Below are 17,879 nucleotides of genomic sequence, written 5' to 3'. Positions count from 1 at the left end.
TAATATGCAAGGAGGGGGCTTCAACTTCTGAGATATATATGTGCCCAGCAGAACTCCTGAGTAACTCAGGATGGCAAGAGGGAGAAGTAGACTGAAAGTCTATGTGGGGCAGAGTTACTTCACCTACACCTTTTTCTCCAAACAAAAAGCCTGACAGAAAGGCATTTAACCACCCTCTTAACAATTCTTTCTTTTAAAAAGGAGGCTTTTAAAAAAGATATGTAAAGACTGTTTCCAGGTGATCTATAATGTCCAATGTGTTTGTTACAGTTCCTGCCAAAGACTTACTCTTTCAACATTTGTATGTGTTTAGAATAGTGGCAGATCTCCATCTGTTCATGGTAAAACTAAGCCTTTCACGTTCTTTCCTAGTCCATGAATTATTCCTATTTCTCCCAGGATTTATTTTGCTATTTTTAATATTTATCTTATTCTCTCTTATGTCATGCCTATCTCAAATATCTCAACAAATATTTGTGGAACATCGACTTTGGGCAAGGCAGTATTTTTTGGGTGCTATGACTATTGTAGTGAAAATTACAAAACCCTTGCTTTCCTAGGAGTTTACATTCTTCTTAACATCTAGAGATATTTTGTTTTCTCTTCATATTTACGAATGAAGACCATGAGCTCTGTGTTTATGATTATCTTTACACCTCTCATTTTTCTGTCTTGATTATCTTTGCTAGCTTCTTTATGTCTGTCTACTTTATAATTGCTCCTGTTCCAAAGGATTCCATCCATCTCCCTCCACTACTACCATGGAACATACTTTCACAGGCAATACCTCATACTTCTTTGACTTCAGTCTGGCATCTTTATCCTAATTTTAGAAGCATACTTGATATTCCGTGATAGCTAGATGAACATTGCCACTAAAATATCACTCTGACATCTCAAATCTCAGAGATTCCAGCGGAATTGTCATCTATTCCTCTACTGTGACAAACAAGTTATATTGCATTTCTTATATCAGTGGAACTTCTCACCATCTACTCAGTCACCTAAACCAGAAACTTAAGGTCATCTTTAAATTATCCAAGCAGCCACCAAATTTTATTGTGCTTCTTTAATACTACTTGAATCTATATGCATCCATATCTCAACTGTCTCACCATTATATCAGGACTTTATACTTTTTTCTTCCAGTTAATGCCATAACTCCGTAAGTGGGACAATCTAAATTTTGACAATCTGTTCATATCCCTGCTAGTATGACCATTCTAAAAATTGAAAAATTTTATTCCTATTAGAAAAATCGTGTTGACTGTGCATTGCTTAGAAGATCTAGTTCAACTCTTCAGCCTGATACACAATACCACTTGTTACCTCTTTGGCCTCATCTCTTCATTTTTTGCTAATGTACTTACATCTCTTCCTCTTCTACCCCAGAGCATGAGGATTCATACTTACTGTTTACTGAGCCCTAAATTTTCCATGCATCTTTACTGTTGCATGCAGTGTTTATTTTGCTTAGAATAAAATTAATGACTTCATTTCATTGGCTAATTGCTACTAGTCCTGTAAGATACAACTCAGATATAACCCAACTTTAAGGAGGTTTGAATTATTAGTGTAGATTTCTCCTCCTAGATCATTCCATTTTATCCTGTATCTGAATCTGTGTCAGGGCATCCCTGACATAGAGTGTTACTGTATGTTTATTCATCTGCCTTCTTTAAAATGTAATACATTTCTCCATGATAAGTGCTGTACTTCGTAACTATAACCCTAGCACCCAGCATTGGGCATGGCACATTCTTGGTCAGCGTTGAATGCCTGAAATAGTGATTTAGAAAAGGGTTGGCAGATATTATAACTTAATAGGCAAGAAACCCTATACAAATATGTTAAGTAAGTGAGAGAGATCTAGGTTGAAATACATCAAATCCAGGATGGTAGGTAACAGTATTAAAATAGGTTTTCTTTGGAGAATAAAGGGTGAAAAATAAGTCTGGGATGCTCACAGTGGCCAAAAATTCTGAAGCAGTGTGTGTGTGTGTGTGTGTGTGTGCGCGTGTGTGTGTGTGCCAGTAACTGTTCTAGTTTTTAGAAATGTAGTAGTAATTTAAAAAAAAAGAAAGATCTTTTGGAGCTTCTATTTTGGGATAGGAATGGGGAAGAAAACAAGCACAAGATAAATAAAAAATGTTTTAGATAGTCACAAGTGCTACTAAAGAAAAAAAAATACACTTCCAGAATAGAAGATGACAAGGCCAGGGGTGGTACATAACTGTGTTGTGACTAGTGATGTGAGAATGGAGAACCCAGAGCCCAGAGTTGGCTTATAATTAGTGTCTGTCCTCTACGAATGGTGGATGAGAGAAAAAGGATTTTCCCCAACATGCTTTTCCAAATCCCCACATTTTTGCAGTGATGTTAAAGATGTTGGCTTGATGATTAAAAATGGAGAGTTTTGAATATCACACAAAGGAGAGCCTCTTATTTCATAGTGAAAAAGCCTGAGTTAGGATGGTAAAGAATGTTCAAATCTTAAATGAAGTCACAGAAAAGAAATGCAGTTCAGATTTCCATTCGAAATTCTCATACCAGGAAACTTCTCATTGAAGGGAGTATGCATTCACCTCTCAAATAATGAAAAGACATGAAATGTTTGGTTAATTGTAGTAAAGAAGATACTGAAGATCTCAAAGTATTGCATATGGATAACAAGTAATATTACTTAACAGAAACGTCACATTTCTTTGTGAACTTTCCAGTACATGCAGTGTTTTGATGTTCCTGTTGTTCGATGCTCAGGCTTGTTTGCATTTACAAAAGAATCTTTATACTTAATTCTTCATGGAATATTGAGAGCACAACTTATTTTCATGGTTAGCCAAACAAGATAGACTTTATATTGCTATCAAAAACTTATCCACAGGCTATAACTACTTTCAAAAAGAATTTGTTATTCAGACAAGGGTGTTTTTTGGAATTAGGCCAAAATAAACAAATGTTTTAAAAACTACCAAGAAAATACAGAGAAAATTCTTAAGATGGAAATATTTATGCTCACAACCACAGTGATGCTGTGTATTTAAACTGATATACTGTAATGTAAAAAACGTATCAGGTTGAGCTCAGAAGATTCAGGTACAAATCTTCTCCATTTCTGATTTGTCAGGGCAGACAGAGAGGAATATGATTTGGAAGAGCAATATAATACTCAGCAATCGCTTTGAGAGAAAAATAAGTGGCTATATAGTTTCAAAGTCAGAGTGTTAAATTGGGTTTATGATATAAGCAGCATACACTGGTAGAATGAGATAGGGTGATGTGAAGTAAAGTTAGAGCGATATGATATTGGTGGTTGTTCAAACAGGAAGGATACTGTCTTCTAGCAGCTTCAGTAGCAGGAATTAGGGATTCCATTTTTGGGAAAAATGGTAGAATATAATGTTATAGTGGGCCTAGAACCAAGACATTAAGCCATTTACTTGTCTAGGACTCATTATAATCATTTTCTAGGTACAGGATGGATCCTAGATGAGAAGGTGTATTAGTTGTCTGTTGCTGCATAAGAAATTAGTACAAATGTAATGGCTTAAAACAGCATCCCTTTATTAGCTCACAGTTCTATAGGTTGGGATACTGGCATGGAGTGACTAGGTTCTGTGTTTGAGGTCTTAAAGGTCTGAAATCAGCATTTTTAAACCCTTGTCAGATAATTCTAACATCTAATTCATCTCTGTTGGCATCATCTGTCACATCTTATTCAAGCTGTCATGTATCTGGTTCTTGGTATAAGTAGTGATATTTTATTGTCTTTTGGACATTTTGGCTATTATGTTAGGATACTTTGGTCCCTATTTAAAGTGTTTTGTTCTTTTTAATTTTTAGCAGGCATTCACTCTTTATAGGTTTGGCACACATTTCCTGTACTTTTATGGACGGTGGTTCCATGATAACCTAATTTTCAGACCCTTTGTGGTACTCTTTTGGTCTGTTTCTCTTGTGCAGGTGGGGTTACCTCTGGTCCCTTCTCATGCTGCTTATGGGGTCTGAAGTAGCTTCCCCAGGATACGGCACTTGGTGCTTCTGGTGAGGGAAGGGAATCTCTGGAACACGTGATGAAGAGTCCTTCCTGGGCCAGGCACTTGTGACAGGGTCTCCCTGGACTGTAAGGAGTGGAGGGTGCTTACCAGGTTGAGAGCTTTCTGTGGAGGGATCTCCGTTGCTGGTACCAGCAAGTTGCCTGATGTTTCTGGGGAGGGGAGAGGAGTCTCAGGCCCATCTGAGGAGAGCATTGTCCAGGTGGGAGCTTTTTGTGGTAGGAGCACTTTTGCTGGGACCCTTAGCCACTGATGTGTCTGGGTGGTGAAGGGGGATCTCAGGCCCAGTGGGGAAGGAAAGCACTTTCCCTGGTCACTTATTGTCATCAGGGCTTCCAATTGTTCGTCCTTGCAGGTTCTGCAATGCTCGCCTGGTGTTTGGGGGATTCCTATTTGATGTGATGGAGGAAGAGCCTCTTTGAGCCACTTCCTGTTACTAAGTTGGGAGTTAGGAAATGCTGGGCCTGGATCACATTTTTTTGTTGGTAGAGGGTCATAAGGTGCCCTGCCATGAGGCTGTTCATCCATTCTGAGGGTCCCTAGGCAATTCACCTTCTCTAGACCTTTCAGAGATCTCCTCTGGTTGTCTCATATTATTTCCAGGATATATAGTTGTGCGTATAAAGGGGGAGCAGGGAGAGGGAAGTATAAACCATCTTATCTGGATTAGAAGTCCTCTGTGTGCCTTTTAAGTGCTCACCTGATTAGGTCAGGCTCACTCTGGATAATCTCCCAATCAACTGTGCTATATATCATAATCTAATAATGGGAATGATATTCCATCACATTCACAGGTCTCATACTCAAGGGGAGGGGCTCCTACAAAGATCATTGGGCATCATCTTAGAATTCTGTCGACCACAGAAGGTGCATGTGAATGTACTGAAGCATTAATTAAGCAATTATCATCCTTTGGAAGGTTTTAATCTGTTAGGATAGTATGAAAGCCAAGTACTGTTATAATTATTCTACTCACTTTAAATGAAGTATATCTGATATCAAAACTACTTCCTAAAAATCAGACTATTCAAACAACTTTCAGAAGTTAATGTAAGTCTCAGAGGTTTGATCCAAGCCTTCATTTCTGGCCATGCAGATATCTTCTGTGTGAAAAATATGCTACCTCAAAGATGTTTTCAAAAACTTCACCACCACTCCCCATTTATATTTTGTAGTTATGTGCAAATACTGTGGCTGCCAGCAATTCACAGAGAAAAGAAAGGTCAGTGATGTTTCTGACTTTAACTTTTTAGAGAAGGTGTATACTTAACACTGCCTACATTTGTATAGGTTGCACATTGCACAAAATTTCTGATTATTGCTTTAGGTTATAATACAATGTACTCTCACCTATACCAGGATTGAAAAATTTAAGCAAAATTTTCTGGACTGGCCAATACAACCCCCCAAAAATAGTCTTCAGGCTGAATTAGGAGAAAAATCCTTCACTATGTTTAGGTTGGAAGGAAGCATGACCTAAATTTTGATTTCAAATACTCGGGGTTTTGGGTGATGGTTTTACTGGGGACAATTAGAATTGAACTATGTAGACATGTTTCTTGAAGCCAAGTTTTACCTTTAAGGCTTTCATATTGCAGCTTGTGAGGCTCCAAGCAGCAATTGGCTACTTTGGGTCATTCACACAAGGATTCAGAGTCATATATAAACCATAAAACCCTTTATAAGAAATCAGAATCTGTTTTAAAAATTAATTATATGAACTAAACATATATAGAAAGAAATTGAAGCTTGAATATATTTAAGAAGCAAAAATTAAAGACATACCTATAACTGCCCTTTATCCTTCGTTGTTTACAATCACAGCAAATCAAAGTGTGACATGTTTAAGGGAAAGGTAATTAAGTTCTAAGGCTTTGTCATCTTATCACTTTTAAAAATACAAGATCTGAGTAAATGAAAGGAAAATAGAGAGGGTTGTTAAAGAGCTGAGTCATAGAGTGGAATAGAGAACAAGCGGAAGCGGAAGAGGCAAGAAAGCATACACAGGCTGGGTTTGAAGAGAGTTGGGAATACTGGTTGTGGTAGAGGGTCTCTGATTTGCTTACCGGATCTACTCGCCATCCTTCTTAACCCTGCTTCGTGATTCCAGGAGGCTGATCTTTATCAGCTTCATGGACCAGTCTCTCTGTGTCTTCAGGTTGGGTTTGGTTAATATGAACTACTGATAAGTGATTAGAAGTCAGGAGGAAAGAAGGCAAGGGTATTTATTTCCATGATCTGCCCCCTTCCAAACTTTAGGTTGGCAGTGGATGCCACATTTTCTAAGGTTACATCTCTTGTTGGGTGGGCTTCTCCTATAACTCGAAGACATTCTGGGTTGCAGGAACTGCTATCTCTCTATGCCCCTTCAAACCTAGTAGTTATAATACTGGCTTCTCACAGCTGCTAGCCTCAGGGTACTTCATCATCTCTTGGTTTCCCTTCATTCTTTACACACTTTAGTCTCTTCATTAAATGCTATTCCATCACTCTTTTAAAGTGTGCCATCAGTTTTTAGCTAGAACTGACTGATACATTGGTAGTGGGGAATAGGAGAAACGTTAAGGTAGTGTTAGGGAGGTGGGATAAACTGCTGTGGAGAGAGATAGGAAGAGAAGGGTTTCAAAGCTTTTTATGGCATTCTATGAATGTAACATGACTTCTTTATGTGAATGACTCTAATGTAGTGTTAAATGGCTTCTTAATTATTGATATTTGGTTGGGTTTCTGTTTCTTTGCATGCACAACCAGGATTGAACAGGGCTAAGAGATGTCTGGGATTTACATGACTAGATAATACTACTAGGATCTATCTAGATTCATTATATCATATTAAGACATCTCTCCCATGGAATCAGGAACATCCCAACCCAGTGCACATGCTAAGTTTTTATTGAAATTCAGTGAACTGCCTTGGTGTGAAATTAATTTTTATTGTCAGTCCCTTGTGTCGGCAGGCCGACTCTCAAGCCCCGCGCCACAAGGGAAGCCCTATAACACTTTATAGAGCTGAGAATTCAGATCTCAATCAGGATTTTCACTCTCATTGGAATCCACTACTTGCCTACGACAAATCGGACACGTAGAGTTCTCAGACAGCCAGCGATCAATGCAGTGAATGTGATATTCATGGGAGCAAGGTAGTATGCGAAGCTTGCTGTCTTCTGTGTACTCTGTAAGGCAAATGCTACAGGCTTTTAGTGCATCATTTTCACCAAAAGATCTTACAGCCAAATTGTCAATCTGTGCTTTGGTGAGTCCTGTAGTTTGGTATAGATCATCTTCATTTAAGAGGAAAAACTCTTGCAGATTATGGGAGGACCCAGAGTCACTTTCATCAGATATTATTAGGCTAATTTGTCTACCCCCTTGGCTGGTCTCTGATGATAAGCCTGATGATAAGTTTGTTTCTTCACTGCCTTCAAACATCAGTGAGCTAATTCCTGAATTTTCATCACTTGAGCTGGAACCGGAAATAGGACTAGAACTGGAACTAGACGCACAATTGGGGCTTGAATGACAACTCAGTGTGGAACTTGAATGGGTATCATAGCTAGCATTTGAATCAGAACCAAATGTACCACTACTACTACCATTAGGTGACTCTAGCCATTCCATGTTTTGACTTGGAGGTAAGACACTATGCTCTAAATTACTGTCACTGTCCATAAGGTTATTTGAGTTACTAAATTCTGTCATTGTCTGCCTTAATGTGCTCTGAATTGGAACAGATGTTGTATCACTTAAGCTAGTATTTAACATTCTGCAAACGGGATTTCTAATGGTATTGACATAAGCTCTCACACCTGCCTGCTCAGAATGTGAATACATATGCCTCAGTCCTCGTTCACTTTCAGAAGTGACAGTGTTGTTTGGTGTCTCAGATGTTAACTGAGTTCTACTAGCTCTGCTGTCTCTCTGAGAATATGCTCCAGAATGAACTTGTCCTACTTCAAGATTGAAGGGTATGGTTGGATATATTTCCCTCATTCCCCAAGATTCACCACTGCTGGTTGTATCTGGAGAATTTTCTCCATGAACGGCATTCCTTGTTCTAGAAGTTTCAATAAGACCGCTATTTTGCAACTCAAATCCAGTCATTTGCTGTCTCCATATTTCTTGGTGCTCAGTTCTAGAAAATCTCGCATTCTCACTTAGCAGAGGCTGCTCAAAATTCTGAGAGGGTATACTATGATTAAGTCTTTGTACACTTTCCCTAAGTGAACGTGGAGGCGACCAACTTTCAATTCTTGCTCTGGTTCTCCGATACTCTGGGCTCCTACTTCTTGCTCTTCTCTGACTTGTGGTAGGTGGGAATTCCATTAATGTTTCAGTTGTATCTTGTTCAGACATAGATGGTCTTGTAAATATTGATTCAGATTGTGGAATTTCCACTTGCCTTTGGCTGTCTTCCATATTTTCTCTTCTGGGAAGTCTTGCAGATGCTACATATTCATTCTCTGGATTTGGACTCCCATTATCAAGGTTAGCATTTATTTCTAAACTGAATATGAACTGATCACTTTTAGGATTAATTTGGCTCTCTTCTCTCCAAGATTGGTTTTCTCTTTGTCCACTTGTCATATTTTCAGTTTGTCCAGAACAGTTAAGCCAGTCTATTAGAGAGTCACCAGTAGACACGTCATGTGAAGAGTCTCCTCTGTCTGTTAACAAAAAAAATGGGGACGGTGCATAAAAGAACTACCAAAATTAGAACCACCATAAAATAGCACTCTGAAACTTTGTTTCAAAAACAAACAAAAAATGAGAACTTAAATACTCAGATGTTTTCAACTGATTTCACATTTATAGAGTTAATATTTTATAAACTGCACTGTGTAGATTTATAAGTAAAGGTAGAAAAGTTTCGATTCCATCCAAAAAGGGTGAGCTAATCCTAGATAAACTGAGAGAATTTTTTAAAAAGGGAATCCAGAGGAAGTCTACTTTTCAGTATTTCATCATATACACAGCCCTGTGTACCACTGTTGGAGGAATGTCAAGAGACTTTGTTTTCAGTCCACTGTCAAAACACTAATGCAATTAAACAAGGTAAACACCAGTTAAGGTACAATGCTAGTATTTTAGTTCAATTTACATTATTGTCTAATTTTCATTAGTCTCCAACATGACTACTTCTAGGCTCTTCACTTATGTGCTTTGGATAATCGATAAGCTGTTTTAAAATATAAGGTTATTGCCCAAACATAAACAAGTTTTATAGGTTTAAAAGTGTTTGCATTTTGAATACTTCTTAATGTTACCAAGATTTTTAACTGACATTAAATTGAAGGTCCGATCAAATGAATAGACTGAACCTAGCATGGTACCTATAAGACCATATTCAAGAACCAAAGTATTATAGTCTCCTCTTCATTAGACAGCAAAATCCTCTACTTCACACTGGGAGGGAAGCCACCAGACTTGAGGTTCGAGCAGGGTTTCTCAGCCTTAGCACTATTGACATTTTGGTGCTGGACAATTCTTTGTTTTGGGGAGCTATCCTGTGCATTGTGGGATATTTGGCAGCATCCCTGGCCTCTGCCCACTAGATGCTAGTAACACCCATGCCTCCCCTGTGACAACCAAAAATATCTCTAGCCATTGTCAAATGTCCCCAGGTGTTGAAGAGAGCACAATTGTCCCCAGTGGAGATTATTTCTGTTTGCTTTTTTTACATGTCTATGTAGAAAAAATAATTCAGGAAGTAGGAGGGACTTTCAGTTGAGGTAGGAAAACAAGAAAAATACAAATAGGCTACTTTGCACTGTTTCCCAATTAAAACAACCCAAATGTGAATCAGGAAAACAAACAAACATACCTTGACATTCTCACCAAAAATCAAGTAAATGCCAGTTCTTTTTATGAGAAGTTACTTACCAAATTAATGTAAGTCACTTCTGTATAATTTACCATTTACTATTATGAAGTTCCTTATTCATCCCATCCTATTCCCTCCAAAAGCAGAATATACCTGTATTTTCATCTGAGTCTTGTGGTGCGTTTTCTTTAATTAGCTGAAGTCTTCTCAGCAACTCTTCTTCCGTACTTTCACCTGGAATGCCTAGAAGATTGTTGTCTCTCATAAATTCGTAATCTTCTTCACTCAGATTATTTACGAACCTGGAGAAATCTTCTTCCCGAACCAATCGGTCCGTTTGACTTATGTGTTGGGCCGAAACTCCATCTCCTTCATCGTTGGAATCCGAGTTTTCCATCTTAATAAACAAGTGGAAAATTATCTGAAATTCACGACGTGGTGTTGAAATTCACCAGTGGTCGTTTCGTTTTCTTCGCTTTCTACTTCCTGCCAGAGTGTCCGCTTCCGACTCAGTCGGATGACCCTCCGCAGAGATTCCTCCCTTCTCCCTTCCCGACTCGGTTCTGTGGCCCCTGGTGACGCAACAGTTGGGAGCCGCCTCTAGCCCAGAACTTGCTAGACGTTGCCTAGGCACCCATTATCTTCCCCGCTGTTACCGAGTAGGGACTGGATTCAGGTTAGGTTTCATTTCATTCGAAACCAGCCAATGTTACTGAGGGTTTATAGTGTACCAAGCACCGTGCTTCACCTCGTTTCACCCACATGAGCCTATTCTCAGGTTTTCAGGCTCTGATATGCTCTATTTATTCGTTACATTCCATATGACTGCCTTCTTCAAAATGCCATGCCAAAGTCAGCCTAGTTCAATGCAGCAATTCTCATTTTCAGGTGCCCAGGGACCTCCGCCTTTTCTCCTCATGAATTTCTCAAATCCTAGACTCTCACTAAGAAAGCCCACAATTGTTGATAATTTACCAGGGCCCTGGCTGAGTCTCTTTAGTGTGTCCTCTCCCTTTTAACTGTTAATGGCTTCATCTTGCATTAGATGGTCCTTCAGTCTTGTTTCAAACAAACAAGAAACACCAAAACTTTGGCAGGCTTTTCTGCTCAGCCAGGGAATTCCTTCTCCACAAAAGCATCAGGTTCATTTTTGTCCTCCTTTCTCATAAATATTACAAATATTACTTAAGCAAAACTAGCCAGAACATCACAGGAACTTTTAGGACAGATACATAATAGTTACTTTGTCTGCCACAGTGAGTACTGACTTTGCTGATTTTGTTGCATGTATCACCTGAAAGGCTTGGTGAAAATAAAATAACGCTCATTTGCAATGCTATCTGGAGGAAACTTCTAATTCACTCTCAGTACACAGCTTAGAAGTTTAAGGAGCTGTGTAAATTCACAGTTGTTGTTTTGTTCACAGTCCACAGCAGGCTTTCTTGTTTGTTCTAAAGGAGATGGAAGGATGGTAACTTTACTGGTGTGACAGTGAAGAATCTAAGTCTATGTCCTGCTTTTGACATTTGTTCGATGCCTCGTTTAACTTAAGCTAGAAAAATCAATCTTTCCCCTCTGAATCAAATCTCAGCAAGTCTTTGGATGAGAACAGAATCCCCTAGACTACCCTGCCTCCTTTATGGACTTCTGAGTGTATTTGTTATCTTTTACTGAAGTTATTATTTTCACAGGGGAAATCGGTTGTCAACTTGTTTGCTGTGCCTCAATCAAAACTAGCACTATTATGAAAATTCAGCGTGATTTGTACTCTTGATGCAGGAAACCCTAACAATCGTTAGTGTTCTTGAGAGTGATTGATTCAGTTTAATTCAATTCAATCAATTAAGTGTCAAGTATGTTTAGCGTTTGTTAAATGTCAGTCATATTATCGGATATTAAGATACAAAGATGAGTATATTTAAGAATCTGTTGTCATTAGAGTATAACAAACAATTGATCTACACAGAGGTAAAATTACAGTTTTGAGGAGAAAGTGATTTGAGTGAGAGAGAAAATCGGTTTCACTGCATTTGGGTTTTAAAGGATGAATAGGAGTTTTCTAAGTGAATGAAAGGGGGAAATATTTTCAAAAGTGAGAACAGCAACTGCTAACACTCATAAAACAACAAGGATAGTAGATTTTAATTACTAAAAAAAGACATTAGTTAAATTGGCAGAGCAAGGCCAAAAAATGGAGCCCTTTATGACATGTTTAGAAGTTGGACTTTATCATTAGTGCAATGGAAAGATGTTGAAGTCTTTAGACAGTTGATGGTCAAATTTGCAATTTAGAAATAATATTGATAGTAGTGTTGAGGATGAATATGAAGGGCAAGAGTTCAGATGGGAGTGTCAGAAATAGATAGAGGGCAGCCTAGGCTAGTGATGACAAGGATCTGAATCAGGGCAAAGGAATATGATTAAAATGAAGGACTTTAACAGATCTCTAGGCAGCAGAACTGATTAAACCTAGTAATATATGGGAAAGAGGGGAAAGTGGGGAGGGGGAATATATGAGGGAAAGGCAGGGGTCAGGATTACTTCTGTATTTCTGTCTTTGCTTAGTGGACAGTGGTACCAATAAGAAGTAACACCTGATTCTGAAGTTGTATGGTTTAGCTTAAGAGGGAGCATGATTGCTTATGATTAGAATAGTATGCAAGTTACCTGAAGATCCAGAAAGTCTTACAGTCTTTCCAAATTTAGGTACAGAAGCACATGAACTAATAGCCCCGGATGTTTGGTGTTCCCTGTAGTTGGCTCTCAGTGTCAATGGCTCTAGCTTCCTGAACTATTTGTTCCTGGTTGTGTCCCAATTCTGGTGCAAGTAGCAGGGTATAGGGATCATCATCCCAGAGACCTACTTATTGACCTTGATTATTTAAATAGAAGCCACCAATATAGCTGTGCTTTACACTTAGTTCTCTCATGTCTTGACTTTCCTTCTGAATATTGCAGTGTAGGTTCAGTAGTTTTTCCTCTGGATGGCAATATTGCTGCTTTGGCCTTTGTTCTATCCCTTGTCTTGATATCAGAAGTCTTCTGAAGATGTTTTTTCTTCACTTCTCATTTCAGAGATGGGAGGTGCATCAGGAAGTCCAGAGGTTGACTAGAGCATCACTCTAAGTTGAGTTGGAGGGGAAGAGGTTGAAGATGGAAAGTTGCTTACTTTCAATCAGAGTCAAGTACTTAAAAATTTGGCCAATCCATTGTTTATGATGTGGTGAAAAAATGGGGTGTGTGTGAGCAGATTTGGCTGTTCTTTTATCCTGGTTGTAATAATGGAGTTTTGTAATCAAGAGTTTTCTTTTACTGACTCTGTCCAAGGAAGCTTCTGAACAGATACTATGACTCAAAGGGAGACTGAAAATAAGCAAGAGATAGCATTCTCCCTGAATATGGGTAAAAGGAGTTCCGTGGCTTTAGAACTGTAAGAAATGATCAAGACATATATTCCAGATACCTATTGCAGTATAACAAACCATTCCAAAACGCAGTGGTAGATACAATAGAAACCATGTTGTTATAGTCAGGACTTTGTGAGCTAAGAATAAAGATAAAGAATACTGGGGATGGCTCATCTCTGCTCCATCATGACTGGACCTCAGCTGTAGTGGCTTGAATGATTGGAGATAGATTAGACAACTTGACTGGTGTCATATGTCTGGGGCCTTGGTTCTGGCTAAGTTTTCTTTGAGTCACATCTTTTGGTGCTGAAATGTCCAACCAAGATGGCATCTTCATTCACAAATCTGGGGCTTGAGTTGGGCTGCACATGCTGAAAAATCTGGGGCTGGTTTTCTCTCTGTCTCTGTCTTTCTCCATGAAATTTCTCAGTGTAGTTTTGGAGTCTTAGCAACCTGGATATCTCAAAGTAGTTGAACTCTTACATAGTGAGTGGCTTCACCCAAAGTAAACATCTCAAGAGACTTGGCTGGAATCTGTAAGGCTTCCTATGACTTAACCTCACAAGTGCAAGAACACCTTTTCTCTTGCATTCTGTTGATTGAATAAGCCACTGTATCAGCCCATATTCAAGAAGCGGGACACCACATTCTACCTTTCAATAGAGAGGTAACAAAGATTTTATGGTTACTTTTAATGTACTATAGCACATGATGAAAAAAATCTTATAATGATGACTTTTCAGTTGAAGTGGAAATTAATCTCTCCCTCTGTTTTCTGAATTGCATTATTCTCTGGGTAAAAATAAAAAAAGGGAGGACATAAAATCTGAAGTTCTTTGCATTCAGCCTGATTTTAAAGATACCCAATTAAGGATCTTTTTATTATGTAATAGTTTTCCCACATCAGAGACCATTGGTAATATTAAGAGCTATTTACTGAGCAACTGTAATTGCTAGACACTCTGCTTGTGTTTTAACTTATTTGATCTCAAGCCCCATGCAAGATAGGTATTAGTATTCTCAGAGATAAAGGCATTGAGGCTGACGCAAATTAAGTGATTTTCTCAAAGTTACAGTAATAGATAATATGTTTAGATTCAAACAAGGTCTATAGGATGACTCTCCCTGTTTCGCTCTACTCTGCTATGTTTAATGAAAACACAATTTTAGACATCATTACACAAACGTAGTAAAATCTCAGTTAAATGAGATGCTTGAATCATGTTTGATCATTTTCGTGTGCCATTTCAATTCTGCTTTGGAGTTAGTCTAGAATATCTTCGTTTTAACTTAATAAAGAGTAATTTTAAATCAAGAAGTAAACATAATTAAAGCTTGATAAGATATTTCATATTTTTATGTTTTTTTCTTTCCCACCAGAAGGATGGGTTAAAAGCTTGAAAGCATTGATGCAGAAAAATGAATCTAAATATGCATGTCTCATGGAATCTACTGGAATTGGTTCTTTGACACAAATACTTGTTTTGAATCTAAACACGAAATCTTGTTAATTGAAATCACACCCTTTCCACTTACATAGGCTTGACACTAGGAATTAGTTTCATCTCTTCCTTATGCTTACCTCTAATTATGGAAATAAAAATGTATTTATTTAGCAAGGTCTCATCCCTCGTATGATTTCCTTTCTTCCCGGTTCTGCTCAGATTTAGACTTTTGATAGCTTTTCTATTAGTGCCGTGTCAGTGGATAGTTTGCTTCTATGCTTTCTCTAGTTTTGAGCCATTTTACACACTTTCTCTGAGGCATGCTCCAGGTCTGTTATTCACAAGCAAGTTAGTTCATATTTCCGCACATTTGTTTATTTGTAAAGTCTTACGTCCTAGATTATTGTAATAAATAAATAAACTTACATATACATAAATAATATTCTGTTTGCTACCTATATAGATATATTTAAAGATGAATTTTACGGTTCCAAGGATGAAACGGATATCAGGTTTGTTTCTCAAAACAAATGAACACAGAGAACACAAAATGAATAAGCAACACAAAAGCTCACAATATATGAGCAAAACCAAATTAAGCAGGCCTGCCATATACAGATTCACAGGTTGTGCACTCTAAAATTCCCAGGGGGCACCATTCATGTAAAGAAGAAAGTGAATGACACTCCTATAAATATGCAGTGCACCACCTGTACAACTGAACATGCAGACCCTGAAAATGAGCTTTAATGCTATCTTCTGCCTTCCTTCAACCCAGTAGGGAGAAGAGAAGAGGATAATGAACTCAGGGGAGAGTAAATAGTTACTTTATTACTTGTTCTTCTCCAGGCCTAGAATTTTATATGCTCCTATTGAAGGGAGGTTGGTGATTTTGTTCAGTAGCCTGCAGTCACAGGGAGGTGCACTGCCTCTTTCACCAAGTATTTACACCAGTAGGTGTAACCACAATGGCAGTGTGTGGTGTGGGTAAAAATGGTCACCTCACATCTCTGTCATGTCGACTCTCCCTTTTATGGTGCTAATTGGGTGTTGTAGTCGCTCTGATGGAGAGTCACTGAATGGTCAGTCTGGGTTGCCTATTCAAAGAAACTCACCACATTTTCAAATTACATTACAAAAAGGCCCCTACATTTCAGGCATACCATTTTGCTTAAATTCAAACTACTGTACTATAATCAAGTTGCCTCTCTTGCTTAAGTCTTAATATCCACAAACCTCAACAAATTCAATGGACAGTAGGTTGACCAAAGGGTGAAAGTTTTTTAAAAAGTAGCATTTGTATTGGGAGCATAGTTTGGCTTTCCTTATGGTCGGATTTCCTGGGGCCTCTTTAATATTCAGGCTAAATGCAAGCTTTTATCCACACTATTAGAATGCATCCTCTATCTTCAAACACATTTGACAACTTATTGCATACAGAATAAAGTAAAATGTGTAGTAAGTCCTTACAAAAATCACTCTAGATTTGCCAACATTACTACATTTTCATCTTTCAAACTTCAGTTTAAATGTCACTTCCATGGAAAGGTCTTCCTGACCAGTTTATCTAAAATAAAATTGTGCATGTCATGCTCTGTCACAGACGCTTATCTCTTCCTCCAATAAACTGTATACTATAAGAATAGTGATCTTTATAGCTCAACCCGTGTTTTCCATCTATTCAGTTCCTTAAAGTAGATACTAAATGAATATGCGTTGGAGAGTGAAATAAGTAAAGTAAGGAAGAAAGGCCAGACGGAGGAAGGGAGGAAGGAAGGGCCTCTGGCAAAGATTCTCTCTCCGTCTTTTTTCATTCTGGCTGCTGTAACAAAATGCCACAGACTGGGTAGCTTATAAACAACAGAACTTTATTTTGTAATGTTATGGAGGCCTGAAGTCCAAGATCGAGATAGCAGCATGGTCTCATTCTGGTGAAAGCCCTCTTCCTGATTCATAGCCAGAACCTTCTTGCTGTGTCCTCACATATTGGAAGTGGGCTAGTGAGCTCTCTGGAGCCTCTTTTAAAAGACATTGATCCCATTCATGAAGGAATTTGTGGAATCTAAAAAATACAACCAACAAGTGAATATAACGAGAAAGAAACAGACTTACAGATGTGGTGAACAAACTGGTGGTTACCTGTGGGGAGAGGGAAGGGGAGAGGGTAGGGGATTAAGAGGTACAAACTATTATGTATAACATAAGCTACAAGGATATACTGTACAGCACAGGGACTATAGCTAATATTTTATGATAACTATAAATGGAGTATAACCTTTAAAAATCGCAAATGACTATATTGTACAGCTGTAGCTTATATTGTATACCAACTATATTTCAATGAAAATAATAATAATAGTCACAAAAAATCGGAAATAAAAGGCATTAATCCCATTCATGAGGGTGCCACCCTCATGACCTAATCACCTTCCAAGGGCTCCACCTCCTAATACCACCAATTTGGGGGGTTAGGATTTCAACATATACATTTTGAGGGAACATAAATATTCAGACCATAGCACTCTTCTTTGACCAAACTTGAGTCAGGCTTCTCTGAGTCCTCTTTCTAACTAGTCCCTGACCTTAGGCTCTGTCCTTGGCCCATTTAGACTAGTATTAGCATGAATTCTGGTGGGTCAGTTTAGCAAAAATCCTCTACCCTTGATATATGATCAAACTCTTTATCCCTCACCCTTCATGTCTTATCACCCTAGCCTGACTACAGAAAAAACTTTTGTCAAATTGGTTTAGCCAGAATTCTCCTGACCCCTGATGTTTCCTCTTAGTAATTTTCTACTGACCCCCACCCTGCTCCTTGCCTTTATATCTCTACTTGTTCTTATTATATTAGGAGTTGAGCCCCATCTCCCTCTCCTACTACACAGCCCCTCTGTAGTAGTCTCCCTGACTTATCCTTGCTATCTTTAACAAGTATCATGTATACTTGTTTTCTTCAATACCTTCAAGGCTTTCCTTACCTACATCTTTCTGCATATGCTGTCACTTTTTCCATGCCTTTGTTCACATTGTAATCTGTGCTTGCGATGCCCTACCCTTTATGCCCTAGTTCATATCAAACCTCTCTGTAATATCTGTACCCTTCTAGTCCTGTATTAAATACACTGCCCTTCAAGATGGCCTGTAAAACTCC

The 17,879-nt window shown here is 38.4% G+C and overlaps 1 protein-coding gene across 1 annotated transcript; it reads right to left on the bottom strand.

The window, feature by feature from the left end:
• Positions 1–7,079: 7,079 nt before the first annotated feature.
• LOC307054866 (E3 ubiquitin-protein ligase RLIM-like) lies at positions 7,080–10,273 on the bottom strand (the record flags this gene model as incomplete). The annotated part of the gene is made up of 2 exons (XM_079706736.1): positions 7,080–8,719; positions 10,030–10,273. 2 exons carry the CDS (start codon positions 10,271–10,273, stop codon positions 7,080–7,082), a joined length of 1,884 nt encoding a protein of 627 aa, XP_079562862.1.
• Positions 10,274–17,879: the final 7,606 nt, after the last annotated feature.

The sequence above is a fragment of the Hyperoodon ampullatus genome (assembly GCF_949752795.1).
Source record: "Hyperoodon ampullatus genome assembly, chromosome: 6".
NCBI lineage: Eukaryota > Metazoa > Chordata > Mammalia > Artiodactyla > Ziphiidae > Hyperoodon > Hyperoodon ampullatus.
The sequence above is the reverse complement of the archived record's forward strand: the minus strand, read 5'-3'. Positions and strand labels throughout refer to the sequence as shown.